This window comes from Leopardus geoffroyi, chromosome D1 (assembly GCF_018350155.1).
Source record: "Leopardus geoffroyi isolate Oge1 chromosome D1, O.geoffroyi_Oge1_pat1.0, whole genome shotgun sequence".
Classification (NCBI taxonomy): domain Eukaryota; kingdom Metazoa; phylum Chordata; class Mammalia; order Carnivora; family Felidae; genus Leopardus; species Leopardus geoffroyi.
In genome coordinates, this window is record NC_059329.1 from 62859749 (window position 1) to 62876126 (window position 16378).

At 38.0% G+C, this 16378-nt stretch overlaps 1 protein-coding gene across 1 annotated transcript; it reads left to right on the forward strand.

The window, feature by feature from the left end:
* The first annotated feature begins 8762 nt into the window (after positions 1-8762).
* Positions 8763-9741, forward strand: LOC123602548 (olfactory receptor 52E5). The gene has a single exon (XM_045487036.1). The coding sequence runs from the start codon at positions 8763-8765 to the stop codon at positions 9702-9704; it is 942 nt and encodes a 313-aa protein (XP_045342992.1). The 3' UTR covers positions 9705-9741.
* The last annotated feature ends 6637 nt before the right edge of the window (positions 9742-16378 follow it).

Genomic DNA, 16378 nt, shown 5'->3' on the forward strand with positions numbered 1-16378 from the left:
CATCCCCGAAGCCCAGGAATAAATTCCACTTGATCATGGTGAATAATTCTTTTAATATATTGTTGAATTTGATTTGCTGATACTCTCTTTTATTGTTCTCAGGGTTCCCTTAGAAGAGATTTAAATTTCCTTTTATGCTTTTAGCAAGACCAAGAGTTATGCAAAATAATGCTGATTTTAAAAAAAAATCATGTGGCCTAATACACTTTGAAGTCAAATATGGTATGTTTACCTTAAGGGTTAAAATTTAAAAAAAAAAAAAAAAAGAAGGAATGAAATAATCATGTAATTGCCACCCATGTTCTATGTTTGTGTTCCTAGGTATTTCCACATAATTTTAATACCACAGTGAAATTTAAAATGTAGGTAGGAAGCGTTAAGCCTCTGACTGGCTAGTGAGCTGGGACCTGTTTGAGGACAGTACTTGATGGAGGATGCAGATTGCTTATCATCTGTAACTAGAAGGTATTTCTAACCAGGAAACATAGAGCTCTACCTCAAGGATATGGAAAATTTCCATCCCATACTCCAGGCCCAGGGACATGGCCCATTGTGGCAGGCCCTTCTCAGGGGACTAGGCTCTTATATAACTCCTTGGCCCTGGCTATTGAGACTCAGTCACACGCAGCTTGCAGTCTGTGACATCCAGACTGCAATGACTTCTCAGATGCTGGGCAGAGGTAGGTGAGTCAGCTCCTGTATATGCTGGAAGAGGGTTCACAATGGCAGTAACAAAAGTGTTCGTGTGATGAGGGAGGTCTGCTGGCTCAGCCAGAGTCTCTGTAGCTGGGGCCATCTCCAAGCGGTGCAGCAAGAGAGAGAAGTTGTGGTGAGAACAACATGGATTCTTAGCTACACATCAGTCATTCCCACAGAATGACACTGCAAAACACTCACTAATAAATAATAAATAATAAACTGGTATCAACAAACCCAGGATCCCTATATGTATATACAAACATATAACAAAGAATGTCATATTCAAACATGAAGGAAAATATCAATGGTAACTCTCATTAGCTGGCCCAAATGAAATCTTTCCTTCCCTGCATCCTTCTATATTGTCATCTCGGAAGCGAATCTCTTACACTGGGCACAGCTATCCTAGTGAGAGAAGGCTACAGCATATCTAAGAAAGGGGAACAGATAGGTTGGAAGATGGAAAGCCTGGGAACCTGCTACAGAGGTTATTTAATTCTGCTGCAAAGAATGGAAGCCAGTCTAGTAGAAGTCCAATAGTTTACCAGAAATTTGAATGTCTGAAAGGAAAGAGAGAGGTTCAGAAAAGGAGAAGAAGAGAGAGCCCCAGAGAGTTATGTGAAGACAAACTTAGGAAATATACATGGAAGTGCTTATTACACAGAAAAAAATCAGTAAATGGGGAAGATGACTATGTAAGTAATCATAATGGTTACAATAGAGGCAATGATCTAAACAGACAATTTTTGCCAGTTATGAAAAGCTTATTGACTGGGGACATTGTGAACCTATAGTATATTTAGAATACCAAAGCACCTTTTGGGAAGTTTCCCTATAAAGACTGGTAAATAATGGAAGGATAACTATGACAGTAGAAAGCAAAATACTGGAATTAGTCGAATTTAAGATCAATGAAATTGGAGACTTCAAATGCATCCCTGCTGCATGCCCACATTTGGAATAATACTTGGCAAAGAGTAAGCACTCTATAAATATTCATCAAATGAATTAAAAGATTCATAACTGAGAACTTCTATAATAGATTAAGGCAGAGGGTGGTAGTAGTGGTAAGTTTGCAGATGATAATAAGTACAGAAGGTGAAAAAGTTATTGGGAGAAGTTATTAGAACATGTAACAATCTATAAGATTTTAGAGCTTTGATACGTGAGCTTAATATTTTATTGCAAGAATAATATAACAAACCCAACCAAGTGAAATAACCTCCACTCCCCGGCTCACCCTAAGTTACACCATGAGAAGTGAACAGAGGACATCTCAAACTGTTTATGAGCCCTCAATCCCTCTCCCCTGGTTCTGCACAGAGTCCCTTGCTCCTTTCTCTTAGGATGTGAATCGCTGCTTCTCAATCACATTTTATTAACAGGATTATATCGATTAGATATATGTTTTTCAAAAGAAAAAAATATTGAGGGCCATTGGTGAAGAGGGATAAATTATAGAAAATGTTAAGATAAAATATTATGGAAGTCTTAATTTACTCAATTATTGTAAACAGGAAGAAAAGTTAAATTTGACAGCTATTTCTGAAGACTAACCCTATTAAATTGTTATAAAGTTGACCTACTGCAATCCTTCTCCATCACTAATAGCATGGTACAGGATAACATCATCTCCAACCTGGATGTTTGTGATAAGTTTCTAACTGATCTGATTACAAATGCACTTCTTGCCCTGAATACATTTTGACAGTGAACCAGAGTGATTTTTTTGAAATGTAAATTGCATCATGTTACACTGTACCTTATAATCTTACAGTGTCTTCTCATTGCTTCTAGTATGAAGAGAAAATTCCTTAAAATTAACCATAAGTACCTACACAATCCCATCCCTCAGTTTTTGCACTTCCTGTTCCCATTAACTAGAAGTATTCTTCTCCACTCATTCCTCTCTTCCACTTACTGTTACTGGACTCTTATCTTTCAGCTATCAATTTAGTTAACACTTCTTCAGGAAAGCATTCCCCATGAACTCTGGTCAGGCTAAATGAGCTTTAGTATACAGTGACTCTTCTTTGTAGCCCAGTTGTTACTTTACACTATTTAAATGTATTTGGTTAAAATTGGTCTCTCTCACTAGACTAAATGATCCTGAGAAGAAGGCCTGGATTTGATTGAATTTGCCCACACAGTACTTTAAACACTAAGACTAGTCACCTAGTGGTTGCCCAATTACAGTTAACTGTGTTTAAACGGAGAATTTCCAGGATTTAATGCCTGTTTGGATGTGAAGCTTGAAGGAATATAGAGAAGAGAAAAGTACAGATGATGTCTCCAAGGTTTCTTGCCTGGGATACTGTGTATATAACACCATCAACTAAAATTCAGGAAAATGGAGAAATGGTTTTAGAGTAAAGATGATCAACCTACTACAGAACTTGGTGGATAAGATGTGCCTTAGTTATAATCAAGGCAGACATTCTGTAAAAGTATTTGGAGATGTATAGTGAACTGTGAAAGAAATGTTCTAGAAACGTACTTTGAGAAGCACCAGAGAAAAAATGTAGTGCTTACAGTTAGGAAAGTGAATGAAATCATTCTTAGGAGGCACCTGGGTGAGTAGAGACTGCAGACAAGGACAGAACACTACTTAAGAGATAAAGAAAGACAAGAGTAAGCACATTTCAAAAAGTATTCTGAGAGTTAGATGAAAAACACAAAGAAGTGTTTTAAAAGCCAAGAGAGATTTCTTGAAGAAGATTTCATGGAGATGAGGACATTAATAGATGATGAATTTACCATTCCTTGCTTGTAGGCATGCCACAGCCAGTTAACTTTAGTTATTTCTAGTCTCCAGGTAACAGGAAAGCTGGAGTTATAATGACTGTGTGAGATTCAGTCTCAAGCCCAGAAAAAAAAAAAATCAGAGCATGTATTCTCAAGTGACAGTTACTTAGAGTGAACTTAGATCTATAAGCTTTTCTGTAGTACACTAAAGTGTGTGTGTGTGTGTGTGTGTGTGTGTGCGCGCGCGCATGTGCCTGCATTGGAAGTGGGGATTATGTCTGATGCATCTCAGAAAGGTTGTTTTATTGAACTAGGAGTAAACATGAATTTTATTCAAAGCCACAGAGCGTAGCAAATTAATGTTTTGCCCCAACCATAGAGTTACAGAGAATATTTGCAAGTAGAGAAAGAAGACAGAGTGAGATGTGAGGTTTAAATGAAGAAAAATAAGTAAGGAAAGAATGTTTCCCAAGACTAAAGGATAAGATAAGGCCAAGGGAGAACAGAGACACAATGCCATCTGTAGCATGTACTATCGTATCTCTCCCAAATCTGCTTTTTAGGACCTACCCATCTATCCCTCGGCTGCTGGGGATATCAGATTCTGAGAGCTCACATCTGCACCCCGCCCTGGAAGGAACTACCTCATCCAAAGCTGTGCCCCATCACACAGGGTGGCCCATGGTCAATGACTAGATACCACGGGAATACAAATAACTGGCTTCCTTGCCTCATTGTGGGATAATTTAGAAGGGCTATTCCAGCTCCAAAGCTTCCCATTTTATCATGGGAGGTTTCAGATGCAACCTCACAAAAGGTCAGTTTCTCCTTTGAACAGATCCTACCTTATTGACATTTTCACAAGTATGTTTCCCCAGAAAACTCAAAATTCCTTCTGCACACCATTCTATATCCCAGTTCTGTTCCTATGGAATTTAATCTAAGACACTGTATATAACAGGAAAGATTGTTATTTCTACTCTATTTTCATTTGTTAATTATTGCTTGCCACTAATTAATGACCACAGCCTGTCACTGTATAAAGTATCATGATATCATGGAGATAAATCTGACACTGGCTTTGATGCCAAGGAAATTATACCCTAGTGGTAGATGTCTACCAGTTTCTCAAGCTGGAATGAGCATCAGAATCACCTGCTGGGTTTATTAGCAGATTATTGGACCTCACCCCCAGAGTTACTGGTTAGGTGGATTTGGAATATTGTCTAAGAATTTGCATTTATAACAAATTACCACATGATGCTGATACTCCTGGACTAGGGACACACTTTGAGAACCAGTGATAACTAACATAACAGAGAGATAGATAGACTTCTGGAAGAAAATAACAAAAAGTATAAGTAATCCTGAAATAAGTCAATTAGGGAAGGCACTGTGGATGGTATATCATTAAATCTGGGCTAAGAACTATTTTGTTGATTGGAGTTGTAGAGAAGATTTCCTCATTGAAAGAAATAAGAAGACATGAAGAAGAAAGTATTCAGAAAGTATGAAGTTCAATTTAACCGAAGTGTAGAGGTAAGACTATATAAGTGGGTCATAATTAGTGTTTAAGAGTCTTTGGTGTCATTTTATAAAGTATTGACTTTTTTTCACATAAGGCACTATTGCTGGTTTTATTCCTGTATGTCAGAGTTGGCAAACTTTCTCTATAAAGGGAGAAAGAATACATATTTTTAGCTTTGCTGGCCAGTAGTTCTTGAGCATAACTGCTCAACTCTGCCACTGTAAGGTGGAAACAGCCATAGAACACATGCAAATTAACAAGAATGTTTGTGTTCCAAAATATCTCTATTTACAAATGCAGATGGTGGGCCAGATTTGGCTCATAGCTCAGAGAATGGAGATCTCACTTGCTTATGATAATGAATCTGATAAAAATAAAATTTTTATTTTATTGGCACATTCACTAAAAAGGAGAAGCTAGCTTACACTTTGAGTCTGGAAATGATTTTTTTCACTCACAGGAGAATCTACACAATTCTTCAGTTGTTCAGCTTAATTATGACAAGAGCATTTAAGTCATTGTGAGACAATTGGTTAATTGTGACAATGTTAGTGAATACATACAAGAAGTTTAAAACTTCAAGAGAACAATATAACTCTTCAGAGCTAACATTTTAGAAAACGTAATTCCTGTAACAAACACATGATCTTAAGGTTAGAAATAACAGCCATCAAGTTGGAAGCTGCATATCACAGAAGAACCTGTGTTTATAGTCACAGGAACCGGTGAATATATAAAATAAACTTGAACACAAACTTTGTTCCTTTTGCTAATTCTTTCCCATTGAATTCTTATTTCCACCAAATTTAGGTATTCCATATTCTGTCCTATTTCACTGACAGATTAAATCATTTAGCCCTGAAGTTTAAGTTTTGTGCCAATGAAATGTTGTCTATAGTTTCCTAGTTAATACTATTGTGATTTATTATAACCTCTATTTTTCTTTTATCTTTCAAAATGGCCATGGACGAATTAAGTATTTTAAATGGTTTTTTTAATGTTTATTTATTTTTGAGAGACAGAGAGAGACAGAGCACAACTGGCGGAGTGGCAGAGCGATAGGGAGACACAGAATCCAAAGCAGGTTTCAGGCTCTGAGCTGTCAGCACAGAGCCTGACACAGGGCTCAAACCCTGAATGGCAACATTATGACCTGAGCCGAAGTGAGACAGACGCCCAACCGACCAAGCCACCCAGGAGCCCCAGGAATTAAGTATTTTAAACTAGTAATAATTATATCCCACAAGTAGGGGTGTGATTATCATATTGGCATTTATCATCGGTCCCTCTAGAAGCAGTAGATGGGAGGAAACACAAAAACTGAAAAACCAAGTAAGACAATTTGGTAATAGATCAGTTTCACAATGTTGGTCAGCCAAGATATATTGGCGAAAATAAAAATAGAAAAATATGAAAAAAATGAAGATAAAAACATAAATAGTATAAATTTCAAAAACAGAGCCAACAGTGCTTAATAATTAATTAGAAGAAATAATTAGGATGAATAAATTATTCATAGTTTTCAACTATTTGTTACTGAAAAGATACTACACATTAATAGAAATAAGTACATCGCATGAGAAATAATAGGGAATTCATGGCAGGAAGTGGCAAGTGGAATGGAAAGAGGTGGTCTCAGGAAATATTTCTCCTTCTTCTCCTCAGTGCTGACATTTACATAGAATCTCTATGCAGGGTAGAGTAGCAGCATCACGTGTCTACAACTTTGAATTCTCAGACCAGCCCACATGATCCGTGTTGTCACTCCCAATTTCCAATTTTTACAATTTGATGATTAATAGAAGCAATTATTAATTTGGATATAGTTTTTAATTCTTTCGCCTGAGCTCCATTTACCCTCTCTTTAAATGGGGACAATAGTGGTACTGATCTCAGACCTGTTTTAACCTTTATGCACAATAATACTTGCAAAGTACTGAGCGAGTACTTGGTGAATAATGTAGAGCTAGACTTTTTTCATCATAACACAACCTGAGTTATTTTTCTTCTTATTAGAAAGGAAAATGAAAAGAATTCTCCGACATATTAAAGGGTGCATAGACAGCTGAATCTAGTTAAATGTAATAGGGGGGGTGGAAGGTGTGGATATTGATTTTCATGGGATCAGACCCAATTAGAAGGAAAAAACTGGGGGCACCTAGGTGGCTCAGTTGGTTAATCGTCCAACTTCGGCTCAGGTCATGATCTGGCAGTTCATGAGTTTGAGCCCTGTGTTGGGCTCTGTGCTGACAGCTGAGATTCTGGAGCCTGCTTCAGATTCTGTCTCCCTCTCTCTCTGTCCCTCCCCCACTCATGTACCCCTCCCCCACTCATGTCTCTCTCTCTCTCTCTCTCTCCCTCTCTCAAAAATAAAATAAAAACATTTTTTTAAAAAGTAGGAAAAGACTGGACCAACACAATCCAGAGAGTGAACATCTCATAACGTATTTTCCCTCCTCCAGTAGGATTATAGCACATCTTTGAAAGCAACTCCACAGTACATTATTTTTAAAAATTAGACACAGTATGAACAAATCCCAATCTAAATGAGATATCATTATACCTCCAAAGCAGTTTTTGAGGCCTCTGTTAAAGCCACGTCATGGGAATTTCTGTAAAATTGGTACCACCATATCAGAACTCATTGCACTCTCAAAGGAACATCAGGGCAAAACATATGGCACTGCCTTAGATGTAGCACTGCCCACACTCAACAAGCCGAGTCACTGCAGGTATTTCACCCATGCCCCAGAGCACCCCACAGAACACACCCTGTAACAGAACAGTTTCTAATGGTTGGGCACATCCAAGAATCCCACAGCTCCACCATGTTACAGGTTACATCCATGGCACAGGGCCAGTTACAACACAGACTCAACCACAAGGCACACCAGACGGAGTCCATTGTTAGAGTAAATAAGCCTGATGCCAGCTTCAACACATAAGCTTTCATCACTATATAAGGGAAACTAGCGAAAGCACTAATATAACTTAACCTGTTCCCAAATGCAGGCAAGTATCTGGCCTTGGTACTGCTCTAACTGTAAAAAAAGATAGACATATTGTCACTATCCAGGCAGCATGAAGGATTATCCATTAATACGATGCATCATGAAGAAGGCAGAAAAGAAGATCAAAAATCACAAAAGGCTCTTCAAAATATCTGGGAACAACCAGTGTTAAACTGTTTAGGAATGAGAATGTGATTTAACCTATTGAATGATAAGACTTCTAGTAGGGGTATGACTTTGCTTGAATCACATAATAGTCTCCCAATGTGTCTAAATTTCTTAATCCATTCCTTAGCTCAGATCTAAGCACCAGCTATCCAGTCCCTCTATTTTGCAAGTATCATTTCCCTGAACCATCCATCTCATTCCAAGTCCTGTGATAGTACACACACACACACACACACACACACACACACACACAACATCTTGTTTATGCTTTACATCCTTGTTTATGATTAACAGACAAAACTGATAATAAATATTTGCATATGCAGATTCTTCCTTACACACGGAAGGGAAGAAACATGCAGGACTGCTGTATTTGGAAATTTTTTTACATGGTTTTCTACGTAGATGAGGCAAATACTTTGAAGTAAGAGTGCCTTTTTAACTGTGCTTCACATTGCCTCTTTAGGCTTCCTCTGCTGTATTATGGAATTAAAGAATGGATTTTCTGTTTCTCCAGAAAGTAGGCAACATGCTATGAAAGAGGTTAGGGTCTCTCCCTGGAAGTGAGAAAACTCCTGCAAGAAATGAGTCTATAACCAACTCCCACCAATATGCTGCATTCCAACAATACACAGTTTCACCCCTCTTCCTTCCTTCTGGTGGGGATTCCAGGACTAGAAGATGTGCACATCTGGATTGGCTTCCCCTTCTTTGCAGTGTATCTGACAGCCCTCCTAGGGAACATTACTATCCTGTTTGTGATCCAGACTGAACACAGCCTCCACCAACCCATGTTTTACTTCCTGGCCATGTTGGCCTGCACTGATCTTGGCCTGTCTACAGCCACCATCCCCAAGATGCTAGGAATTTTCTGGTTCAATCTCAGGGAGATTGGGTTTGGTGCTTGCATCACACAGATGTATACTATCCATATATGTACTGGCCTGGAGTCTGTGGTGCTGACAGTCATGGCTATAGATAGATACATTGCCATCTGTAACCCCCTGAGATATAGTATGATCCTCACCAATAAGGTGATAGCTATCCTGAGCATAGTCATCATAGTCAGGACTTTGGTGTTTGTGACTCCATTCATATTTCTCATCCTAAGATTGCCTTTCTGTGGTGTCCGGGTTATTCTTCACACCTACTGTGAACACATGGGTTTGGCAAAGTTGGCTTGTGCCAATATTAGGATCAATGTTGTCTATGGCTTGATTGCTTTCTCAGTGGGATACATCGACCTTTCTGTGATTGGATTCTCCTACGTTCAAATCCTCCGAGCAGTCTTCCATCTACCTTCCTGGGATGCCAGGCTCAAGGCACTTGGCACATGTGGCTCCCATGTCTGTGTCATGGTAGCTTTCTACCTACCAGCCCTCTTCTCCTTCATGACACATCGCTTTGGCCACAACATCCCTCATTACATCCACATTCTTCTGGCCAATCTGTACGTGGTTGTTCCCCCCGCTCTTAACCCTGTTATCTATGGGGTCAGGACAAAACAGATAAGAGAGCGTGTACTAAGGATGCTTAACCCTAAAGGCTATTGACATTTAGCCCTATAAGGATTTTTTATGACGGGTTAGGGAAATAATAATAAGATCAAAGCAGAAGTAAACATTGGGAATATTTTTGTAAAACTCCAGCACTCCCACACAGGACAATCACAATATATTTCCCCCATTCCTCCCAATTTGCAAAGCCACTGGAAGGAATATCTCAGAGATTCTAAAACTATCTCTTTACTTTGCCACAAGAAAAATACAAACAAAACAAAACCACTCACATTTAAACCCCACAGATATTACAAAATTCCTAAAGAGAGAATAAGATTTGCAAAAAGGTATGGCCCCAGTAACTGCCTTGAATAATTTCCTTCCACATTGAACTTCTCTTCATTCACATGTCAGAAGGTGAAGCTCATGTCTTAAAATGATGTGGGATTTCATCAATATCAAGTAGGATATAGTTGCAAAAGAAATTAACTTAGAGTCATAAGAGCCAGGTTTAAATTCAGGCTCTGCCCTTGACTGAAAGTTTTACCTGAGAATCTCACTTAAAGCTCTTTGAACTTCAGTATACATGCCAATAAAATGCTATAAAGCAATATTAATCTGGCACTGTGAACTCAAAAAAATGTTGAAAAAATCTTTGAAGTTTGTAAAACATGAAAAGATTTGGAAATAGTAAAAAAATGTATTTGTAGTGTGGTTGTTACTTCTAGCATATGTAGATTTAGCTTACTAAACCCAATTCTAGTATATAGTCACTGGTATGAGGTGAGGGGTCCGTTCTGGGTTACCTCAGTGCTTGGGGCTCTTAATGACCCTCATCCCTTACCTTGGTCAGAGGGTCTGTCTGTCAGGAGACTAGAAAGCCCAAAGAATTGTGAGGGCCCTATCTAGAACCCTCTTACCTTGTTGTTAAGAATGCAAACTGGTGCAGCCACTCTGGGAAACAGTATGGAGGTTCCTCAGAAAGTTAAAAATAACACTATCCTACAACCCAGCCAATTGAACGACTAGGCATTTACCCGAAGGATACAAAAATACTGATTTAAAGGGGCACATGCACCCTGATGCTTATAGCAGCATTATCAACAATAACCAAATTATGGAAAGAGCCCAAATGTCCATCAACTGATGAATGGATAAAGAAGAGATGGTATATATATACCATGGAATATTACTCAACCATCAAAATGAATGAAATTTTGCCATTTGCAACAACATGGATGGAGCTAGAGAGTATTATGCTAAGCAAAATAAGTCAGTCAGAGAAAGACAGATACCATATGATTCCACTCATATGTGAAATTTAAGAAAAAAAACAGATGAACATATGGGAAGGGAAGGAAAAATAAAATAAGATAAAAACAGAGAGGGTGGCAAACCATAAGAGACTCTTAGCTATAGAGAACAAACTGAGGGTTGATGGAGGAGAGGTGGATGGGGGATGGGTTAGATGAGTGATGGGCATTAAGCAGGGCACTTGGTGTGATGAGCACTGGGTGTTATATGTAAGTGACGAATCACTAAATTCTACTCCTGAAACCAATGCTACACTATATGTTAACTATAGAATTTAAATAAAAATTTGAAAAAATAAATAAAATAAAGCCATTTTGGTAAATTGGAAAAAAAAAAGAAGGCCCTATCTAGATTTGAGGTCTCAGGGAAACCCTGTTGCCCACAGTTCTTATTAGGGTAAGCTTTAGGACAAACTGTAATACAGTGGCTATTGACTTAATATAAAGTCATTCTTATTAGAGCATGTGAACTAGGTAAGGCAATTGATTTCTTTGGGTATTCTGGGAGCTCCAAAAATATGAAGCTGGCTTCTGTTTAGAAATGAGACTCTGGCTGAAACTCAAGGTAGGGGGAAGAAGAAATATGCAGAGAACTGGGATAAGGTGATGATAATGTAACTTAGAGAGGAAAAGAATGGAAAAAATGATATTTTGTGTCAAATATACTCAAATACATAAATAAATGGAAAAAGTGATCAGGAGATCATTTTCTAAATAGAAAGCATGAAATTGACACAAATAAGATTTAGAAAATTGACAGATCAAAATTGTGGTGAAAATGACATAAAAGGCATCACAGATTTTCTCCCAAGTAAGATGCCAGACCACAATAGCTTTTCATATTTCTTATGTTATACTAACTGCTTTGCAATACTAAATAAATTTGCAAAGCTTTCAAGATCATTTTAGAAAGTTAACATTATCATAATGGCAAAGTCAGAAAATAGAGAAGAAAGAAAATATAGAAGAAAAAATTCAGAATAAAGAAAACTACAGATCAACTACACATACAAATGCAGGTAAAAAAAAAGTGTAAATAAACTTGAAAAATAAATTTGGTTATATATTTTTAAAATGAAATAATGGATATTATTAGAAGAGTACATACATACTGAGTGCCAAGTGTTTTATTTTCATTACCTCATTCATTTTTAATAATCCTAAAATACAGACACTAGTATTAATATCAGTTTGTGTAAGTGAAAATTAAGACTTCAAAATGATAAATTTTGTCAGTAATTTCATGTATCTACTAAGTGTAATCTCTCCAGGTTCTAAGCCTATATCATCAACTACCCATATGGGACAATTATAGACAAGAACAATGGTTCAATATTAGAAAATATACAAATTAAATCCACTATATCGATAAATTAATGCATAAATATTATATAGTAAACTCCATAAATTTTGAGGCTAGTCAAAAAGTTCAAAATATTAACTCTTTTTAAAAAGGGGAATAACAAAAGTAAAAAGGCAGTCTATTAATGTGGAAGAAAAATTCTTCCTCTTTAAGTATATAATTCCTATTAAAATCGGAAACTAGTATAGGTTTCTCTAATAAGCTTTTTGAAATTATTTACTAAAACATTGTTTATATATCAACTTGATACAATGAAACTCAACTAGGAAATTAAAGAAACATGTTTTGTGTTGTTTTAACAATTTATTAAGTTTATTTATTTATTTTGAGAGAGAGAGACAGAGAGACAGAGAGGGCAGGGGATGGGGCAGAGAGAGAGGGAGAGAAAGAATCCTAAGCAGATTCCACACTGTCAGCACAGAGCTGGATGCAAGGCTCCATCCCATGAACCATGAGGTCATGACCTGAGCCAAAATCAACAGTCAGACACTTAACCGACTGAGCCACTCAGGCTCCCCAAGAAACTTGTTTTTTGAGAAAATTAAAACTCATCATTTTTTGTAGGTAATACAGTTTCCTTCAATTTTGACAGAATGATATGAAAAAAAAATTGTTAGTAACAAAGTCTTCAGTGTTACCAACTAAAAAGTATATAAAAACCCAGATATATCCAATGAAAAACAGTTACACATAATACCCAAGGTTCACATCAGGGTAACAACCACAAGCATAAATGTACATACTGTTGGAGGAAGTCATCAATAGGATGTGGCCACTAGTTGATCCATGAGCTAGACCTGGGCAATCAGAGGCTTCCCATCCCCTTCCTTGTCCATGGAATGTATCTTCCACTTATCTTCCCCACTCTCCTGCTCCAAGGACATAACCTTGAGATAGTAAATGTATTGTTGAGACCATCTGGATGGCATACGTGACTGAGCCCAGTAAGGTCTCTACATAAACTTTTAAGATTCTGGCAGGTGGGTACAGAGAGGTAATCTTACAGGACTCAAGATAAGCCCTGAATGTAAGTTCCCTTGCTTATTAAATCTGCCACCTATTGATCTGGATTGGTCTGCCTCTTTCTTCAGTCTCTCTTTGCTCTCTATGTGTGGGGACCAGTTTCAGACTTCACCTGGGGAACTCCCAAGGTTGCAAACCTAGACACACACACACACACACACACACACACACACACACACACACGTAGATGTAGAAGTAGAGGTAGAGGTAGAGGTAGGTATATATCTATGTTCTCATTGACCCTAGGAAAATGATGGCTGCTTTATTGTGAATCTTACCATACATACTCCCAAAAAAACATAACATCAGAAAGAGCATGAATAAAGTCACAATGGCCCATTCCTTCAATACTAATAGAAGACATAGGGTGGCATGATTTCAAATCATTTTAAGAAGAGAAAAAGAGTTATGGCTACAGATCCCACAGCTGCCACTGATGTTAGCTTCAGAGTACAGGTGGAGGGGAAATTAAAAGGCTATTTAGAAAAGAAGTGAGGGTGTGAAAGACATACACATGGAATAAATAAGAAATAAAGGGGAAAAAAGCTCCACTAAATCCTAAAATATTAAACACAGGTCAGGGATGTTATTGAAAACAGCACTGGATACAGGAAAGTAGTTTAAAAGCAAGAAGGACCAGAAGTGGCAGCCTCAGAAATGTACTGTGAAGAAGGAGGATAACCGGAGGAAAGGGGGGTCCTCCTTAGAGATATGGTAATAAAAAAGAAAGGAGGAAATCAGAGGGGAAATCAAAATCCTAAACAAACCAAGGAAAACCACAAGACATGGCAACATTTCCCTGCTCTCCTGGCAATGTTTTATTCCTCAAATAAACTGATCATGAAACTGACAACAGGGTGCTCTTTCAGCAAAATAATGAGAAATAGGAAAAATCAGTTCAAATCTATAAAATGCTACAGTAAGAAGTAAATAAAATTACACCACAAAAATTAATTAAAGATGTATCAAAAACCTAAATGTAGGAGCTAAAACTATAAAACTCCTAGGAGAAAACATAGGGATAAATCTTCCTAACCTTGCATTATGCAATGTTTTCTTAGTTATAACACAAAAAGAACAAGTGATTAAAGAAAAAAACAGATAAATGGGACTTCATTAAAATTTAAAACTTTATACCTCAAAGAACAGCATCAAAAAAGTGAAAAGATAACCCACAGAATGAGACAAATATCTGCAAATCATATACATGATAAGGTTCTAAAACTAGAGCATATAAAGTCTCTTACAGGTCAACAATAAAAACCAATTAACACAATTAAAAATGGACAGACATATTGTGGTTTAACCTCACAAATGAAATATTATTCAGCCATAATGAAATACTGACACAGACACAAATGGGTGAACCTTGAAAACATTAGCCCACGTGAAAAGCATAATGGCCATATGTTGTAAGAAGTCCATAATATACAAATCTACAGAGATGGAATGTAAATTAGTGATTACCAGGGACTGGAGCAGAAGAATGAGGACCTTACATTTGGGTCATTAACTTAAAAGGTTGGTGGGAGGGGGGGGGGTCTCAGATATTTGAGGACGGTGCTGCCTTGAACTGGTACTAGTGTCACAGTGATGTGGGAAACAAAGGCAGAAGGAAATGGCAGAAAAAATTAAATGTCCTTATAACCTGCAGCCCAGTGACAAATACTTGAGGCAGGCAGAGTAAAACTTTTCTCCAGGAACTCCCTACTGTCTTAATTCTAATGATTTGCCAGAGGGAAAAACAAATTTAGCTTGAGGATAGCTAGGCTTCCCATATCCTATGAGTTTTCTTTAGCATATGAAAATCTCATTGGAAACCTCCCCTGGACTTGACCTCCCCAATCCATAGTATTTGACCAGTCTCTCCTCAAGGCCCAGTGGCAGCTATTCCTGCCCATGGGTCCTGTCCCTGTACTTTAATAAAATCACCTTTTTGCACCAAAGACATCTTCAAGAATTCTTTCATGGCTGTCGGCTCCAGACCCCACGAACTCAACTATCACCACAAAAATCTCATCACAAACCAAACACAAACCCAAATCCCAATCAAACTCAAACCCAACACCCAACCAACGCTGGAGCCTAGCATCAACTCCACTGCCAGGTGAAGAATCATTGCTCAGGGATACTGACAAGATAGAAACGGACAGGAAGAAGCAAGTATCCCTTGCCCTGCTTCAGCTTTCTAATATTTTCCTGTTGTTCTCTGTGGGTGGAAACTAACAGGGAGCCAGCTGACAAAGAAGAGTGCCAGAGTCCAAGTCCCAGCATCCCAAAGCAGATCTGGATGGATGGGTTTGGGGCTAAGAGACAAGAGTTAACGACAATGAGACTCCTATCAGTTCTGACGGCTTATGACCACACAGAATCAAGTCCTCCTATGCAGGTACATGCAGAGACATGACACTAATTACATAATGTTACAGGGGAAGCTTTCATAGCTGTGAAAGAATTTGGAGTTAGCTGTCACCAGGAATAGAGAGTGATTTCATCACATTGTGGGGATTCCACAGAGTAACTGCAACTCAGTGCTGCTGTGGGCTCCAGAGCAGACTTCTACACTCAGTAATGGCAGGAAAGGAAAATGACATCCATTTGCTTACAAGAAGGGGCTCTTAATACCCTCAGGCTTGGCTCTCTTTTCCTCAAGCCCCAGCCACAGGTGTGACTCAGCATTTGTCATTTTCCACAAGAGAATTCTCTCCTAGGGCTCCCTCCATCTCATGGCTGTTAGAAGAGTTTTATCCACCACCACCTTCCTACTGTCCCTCAGAGGACAGAAGGGCCAACTTCAAACACGATGGCCTAAAATGATACTAATAATCTCAATGTTCTTATATACTGATAATAGTGATAGTCATGACAATGAAAATAAAAGCTCAAATGTTTTGAGCACTTGTAATTTGCCAGCATCTGTGCATAACATTAATTTTCAGAAAACACTTCTGTGGATGATAATAAAAACAAGCTTCTAAGAAAATCTAACAGAAAGGATACAATTCATAGGAACCTGATACATATTGTCA